Source organism: Tupaia chinensis, unplaced genomic scaffold, assembly GCF_000334495.1.
Source record: "Tupaia chinensis unplaced genomic scaffold, TupChi_1.0 Scaffold143591_1, whole genome shotgun sequence".
Lineage (NCBI taxonomy): Eukaryota > Metazoa > Chordata > Mammalia > Scandentia > Tupaiidae > Tupaia > Tupaia belangeri.
In genome coordinates, this window is record NW_006203437.1 from 240,702 (window position 1) to 246,398 (window position 5,697).

A 5,697-nucleotide genomic window follows, 5' to 3' on the forward strand; every position below is an offset into this window, starting at 1 on the left:
TTCACTTGTATATATACAAAGGCACTTTAGAAAGTCCATGAGAAAACAGAATTAAAGTACATTTCGGTGCAAAAAAAAACATCGAACACAGCGAGCCACTCACCGAACGGCGGGAGGTCCTTCACGGGCACCTTCCTGCGAGATGGGTACAGGGACACGGCGGGGACCTGTAGGCCTGGGCTGGCTTTGTGCGGCGGCTGGGGCTGGGGTTGCGCTTTCTGCTGCAAGGCTGCCCGCGGAGCCACCGGCGAGGTCTCAGACTTGGCAGGCTTCTTGTCGCCAGGGTTCTTAGGCACTGAGGTTGGTGGGTTCAAAACGGAACAGAGAGCAGCGTCACTCCAGAGCTGCAGCACCGTCTGGTCAGCTGAGTCGACACCTCCCTCGTGCTCCATGGGGGTCCAGCCGGGGAGCCCTCCAGCACACGGGGAGGGGCAGGACAGTGGTGCTGACGAGCCACCGAGGACCCCACATCATAGACAGGGACAGCGGGGTCAGGCAACAGCACAGCAGGAAGCCGTGAGGCCGCAGGCTGGCCTGCGGGAAGGTGCCGGGCCGCGTCCCGCGCCCTCCCTGCATATTCTGGGCACAAGTCTGCCAGATCTGGGCTGGGGAGGTCGCGGGGGGCTGTGGTGTGGAGACCCAGGTGGAGATGCTGTGGCTCAAGGAACAAAAGAAAACACACCCTTTCACAGTAACTGCATAGGAGCAGCAGGGTACCAGCTACACGCGTGCACACGGAGGCACAGAGGCCGTCAGAAGTGCTTCCCCAGGATGGCATCCCAGGTCTCGGCCACGGGACCCACGGCTGCGGAAATGAACCAGGAACTGTGGCCTGCTCGGGGCCGGGCTCTCGGGTAAAGGTTACCGCAGACGAGGGCAGAGGCCCTGAGGGGACGGCCACGGCTGGTGACACGCCCCAGCACTCCGGCCAGGAGCAGAGGGCCAGGGAGCTCGCATAGCCCCAAGGCCGCCCACGGACGCTGCCTCTCCCCTGCCGCGGGGTCGTCCTGGTACAGCATGGAGCCCAGCCCTCCAGTGCCCTGCCACACCACCGTGCAGACCGCATCTTCCTCCCTGCCCTCAGGAGACCCACATGCCCTAAGGGACGTGCTGGCACCGTATCCACGGGGGCTGAAAGTGCCACCCACATCCAGCAGGGCGGGTGTTCAAGGCTGGGAAACTGCATGTGGGTGAAGGTTCACCCCGCGGAGCTCTCGCTTGAGAGGGGAGCCAGGCCTGTTCCCAGGCGCTGCCCAGTAGGGGTCTGGGGGTTGCTGAGACACCCGGACCTGTGCTTCTGACCTGCGACCCGATCCCACGGGGACACGAACAAGGCGGGGAGGGAACAAGGCAAACAGGAGCTGCCCTGCCACGCCCTGCCACGCCCTGCCACGTGTGCTCCGCAGGAGCACAGAATGAGACGGAGCAAGGGCTACTAAGTGGGGCCTGGGTCATGTCCTGCTACCCGGGGTGGACACAGGCCCGGCCACACTCTGCGTCTCAGGGCTCTAAGGCCCCACGCACAAAGCCCTCCTGTCACCCCACGCGCTGCACGGGGCCAGGCGTGCGTCCTGCCAGGACCAGCGCTGCAGACACTCACGAGTGTTGGTGGCGGGCTCACACTGCAGCGACAGTGTCTGCAGACTCTCCTCGTCCATCTCCAGCTCCAGATTGGACAGGTACTGCTTCACCTTCCGCGCCATCTGCGCGTCTTCATAAAGCTTTTTGGCATTGAGGAAGGAGCTGCGACGCACACGCTTCTTGTGCCCGCCGGTCTGCGCGACATCCAGCACGGCCGCATTGCTGCTGCCCTGGCTGAGGGACCTGGAGAGGCGAGGGCAGGGATGCAGGCCGCGCCACAACGGGCACCCCGCCCTCCGCCACCAGGACCTAGGGCCGGTGTCCGCTCGGAGGTTGGTGGAGGCCAGCGCCTCCCCAGGGACGTTAAACGGGTGAGGACAACAGACCCACGGACTCCCTGTACGAGGATCAGGTGCGACGCAGGGCCACTCTGTGCATCCGACCCGGTGCCGTGCTAACAGGAGGGACCCCGACCCCCTCTCCAGGGCACTCAGACACTCCTGTGCACATCCGACCCGGTGCCGTGCTAACAGGAGGGCCCCCGTCCCCCTCTCCAGGGCACTCAGACACTCCTGTCCTGCCACAGAAGCCAGCGAGCAACGCTCCACCTAAACGCTCGTGCAGGAGCACGCGGCTCTCACCCCCTAGGCCGCAGCATCTAGTCCACTTCTCCTAAAGAGGGTTTTACGCAGCTTAAATAAAACTAGCTACAGTGTTCACAACTGTCTCCTCATGCCTCGGGCTGTGTGGTGAGTTTTTAAAGTAGGTCAGTCTGTTAATAAAATCGTCATGCAAATGTAAACACATATGGATGGAAACTACTTAGCACATGAATTGTTAAGGATTATTTTTTTAAAGGATTGGTTTATATAGAATGAAAATAGTAGTTAGTTGAGCTGTAAAAAAATTTGGTTTTAACACCTGGGGGCACGTTTTCTATCACCCGCATTTACTTCTCCAATACTGTGCGCTGGTGGTGTGAACCGCACACGCTTTCCTCTAAGAGCCTCCCCCACCCCTTCCAGCCGTGCCCACCTCAAGACACGACACTATCTAAGCAGAACCTTCCCGCGAGCTCAGACGCGTGCTGGCCTAACACTCCCGGAGCTACCGCCTCATAGCTTTTGGGGGTCGGGACTTCAAAAGCCCCAACAGCTTACACTGGAAGTCAGTTTGCCACCTGCGAGGGTAAAGGAAAAGCGCGGAGACGCAAAGCTTTGGAAGGTACAGCGGCAGGAGACAGCGCACGGAGCCGGGGCTGCGTGGGGGTGTGCGGGTCTCACCACTTACCCCAAGCTCCGCCATTTCTTCTTCCTGTGAGTGAGAGCCGTGGAGGTTGAAGCATGGGTGTAGAGAGACAGAGATCACAGCTCAGAAAGAAAGGCCAGACTCCCGGGTAAGCAGTGCTCGGAGCCCTCCGCCAACCCCGCCTCGTCACCACCCACACGCCACCTGGCCAGGAGAGTGTTCTGGCTCAGAAGACACACACGTGTAAATTCTTCGTTGCCCAAGAAGGCTGCCGAGTCACGCTGTCTACACGGACAGCCCAGCCCACTGTGCACAACCAACACAACGCGTGTGGGTCATTCCCACGTTCCCTTTCACACTCGCAGGCACGAGCCTAGCTCCACACCCACGTTGCCGAGACGGGGTCCAGCGGAATGACCGACGGGTGTGGCCTGAAGGACAGACGCGCTCACTGGCGGGACGCACAGGGTCCTTCGTGTGCTCCCAGCTACAGCTCGACGTGGACTCGGAGCACCCCACACGGCCTTGCACCCACACATGCCACGGTCACCTCCCTTCTCTCTGGGGGCGCTCTACTGAACCTCTCTAGCCCACCCATGCCGGGGTGCCGGCGCTCACCGAGTCCTGAACATGAGGGCCGGGTCCATGTTCACCGAAGCCATCCGGCCCACGTGGCGGATTTCTTTTGCGATCATCCTCAGCTTTTCAAAATTGACCAGCCCGTCGACTTTGGAGTCATTTCCTGCAATGGGCAGAGGAGAGGGGTCACATGGTGTCAACTCTGCTCTCCGAGGGAGGAGCCTCCACCTCCCACTCACCTTCGTGAAGGAACGTGAGGTCCTTCTTGATGACCGGGAACAGGGGGATGATGGGGGGCTGCAGGCTCTGACTGCTCAGGACATTGCGGTACTTCGCCATGTTTCTGGACGGGTCGAACAGGTCTTGGAGGTCCTGAAACAGCTTCTCGTATTTATTGGGAAGCTTTTCCCAGGTGGTCCGCAGTCTTGCCACTGGTGCCAGGTTTAGGCCACTGACCGGAGGGAAAGGAAAGTGGTGATCGCTGGTCCTTGGAGAGGGAGGGAGCAGCACCCTGCTCACGTGAGGCCTCCATTTACTACACGCCACAGCTCGGAGGCCGCTTTCCCCACCAGGCGGCTCAGGAAGGGTGCCTGGGAGCCTGTTAACGGGAAGTCTGGGGAACGAGGGTTGAGGACGGAGGCAGGGCCTGGGCAGGTGAGGGGCCTGGCTCTCCTTCCCGCCACCGTCCTGATCTGCTCGAAGTCAGCATAACCCCGAGGCTGGGCGCATTGCTGCTCTGTCTTCAAACACAGAGCGGTGCATGCTCGCAGCAGCCACGGGACAGCCAGACGGGCGAGCGCTGCAGAGCAGGACACAGAACCAAAGTGGTCAGGGATGCGTGTGAGGCCAGACTCCCAGACGGAGGGGACACCAACTCCGTGACCACCCCGGGCACCAGCACGGATCACCAGGTCCATTTGTCTTTCCCTTCAGCCCCAAACTAATTACTTAAAAGGGAAGAAAACTGAAGCCGGCAGTGGCACGGTGGGTTGAGGCACTGGACTCACGCATGGCCGACTCTGTGGTTTGAGTCCTGGCAGCTTCAAAATCATGCCAGGAGCGTATGTGTGCGTGCCCAGAAGCCCGAGTGGAGAGTAGAGGAGAAGGGACCACAGCGTGGCCACCCTAACTCCTGGGGACCATTGCTCACTAGCCCCCACCCGTGGGTGCACGCGCCCTACGGCGCAAGAGTTGCAAAAAGGGGAGAAGATCGGCTTTATTGGGCGTCCGCTGCGCTGTCTCATGAAATGCCGCGTATGAGCCTTCCCGAGAGCTCGGGCTCCTGTGACCTCACAGAAGTGAGCTGCCCAATCTGCGAGCCCTGCAAAGGAGAAGACGGAACGTGGCCCTGCACACCCACCCTCCGCCGCACCCCGGCCTCAGCGCGAGATCGCGAGTTAAGGACAGGGGGCCTCCGGCAGCCGCTGCATGAACAGCGCTAGGCCGGCTTGCAGGAAGCCAGAGGCTGGCAGGGTGCAGAAGTGGAGGAGAGGCTGCGTGAGGCCCAGGCCCTGTGTGTGCACCCCCATTCTCTCTCAGCTGTGTGCAGGTGCCCTCTGACAGTTTTAAGAAAGATCAAGATTCAGGGAAAAAGAATTGTGAATTGTGAGTCAATCAAACTAGTGCACTTACACTATCAACGCTCTATGGTGGTCCTGGATTGTACATTTAGATACGTAAAACACACACATAGATACATTCATGTGTGTACTTTTATTTCAAAGAAAAAAATTCGCTATAGGGCGCGTGCACTCACCAGAAAGACACAGAGACTGAGAGACAGAAAGTGAGAAATCACCCCCCAGGGGGAATGGCCACGCCGCAATCCCTTCTCCTCCATTCTCCTCTCAGGATCTTGGGCACACACACACGCCCAGCTTGAGTTTTAAGCCACCGGGTCAGGGACTTGAACCGCAGTTGACTACAAGGAGTTCAGCGACATAGTCATTATGCCAACTGCTGGTCCCTGTATATGTGTGTATTTTTAAAGTTTTTTTTTCATGAGAGAGAGCAAGAGAATGACCCCCAACAGGGACATCTAGCCACAATCCCCCCAGCCTCTGCCAGCCAGGACCATAGGCACACAGGTGACGTGCGCAGGGAGACACCAGGGCCCGAACTGTCCCAGAGCTCTGCAGTGCACAGTGCAGTGTCACAGTGCTGGCCGCACACCCAGCTCCCTGCAGCTGAAACAGCCCTGGGGCAGGCACCCCCCACCTGATGACGGGAGCATGGAGGTGAGGCAGGCGCCCCCCACCTCCCGGAGCGCGTGGAGGTGAGGCAGGCGCA

The 5,697-nt window shown here is 59.9% G+C and overlaps 1 protein-coding gene across 1 annotated transcript in view; it reads right to left on the reverse strand.

The window, feature by feature from the left end:
- Positions 1 to 5,697, reverse strand: part of RAPGEF2 (Rap guanine nucleotide exchange factor 2) — a 132,639-nt gene that overhangs the window by 9,810 nt on the left and 117,132 nt on the right. The window contains 5 exon segments of the mRNA XM_006164178.2: positions 104 to 295; positions 1,601 to 1,824; positions 2,872 to 2,895; positions 3,448 to 3,571; positions 3,648 to 3,859. Of these exon segments, the coding sequence (XP_006164240.1) occupies positions 104 to 295; positions 1,601 to 1,824; positions 2,872 to 2,895; positions 3,448 to 3,571; positions 3,648 to 3,859 (776 nt within the window).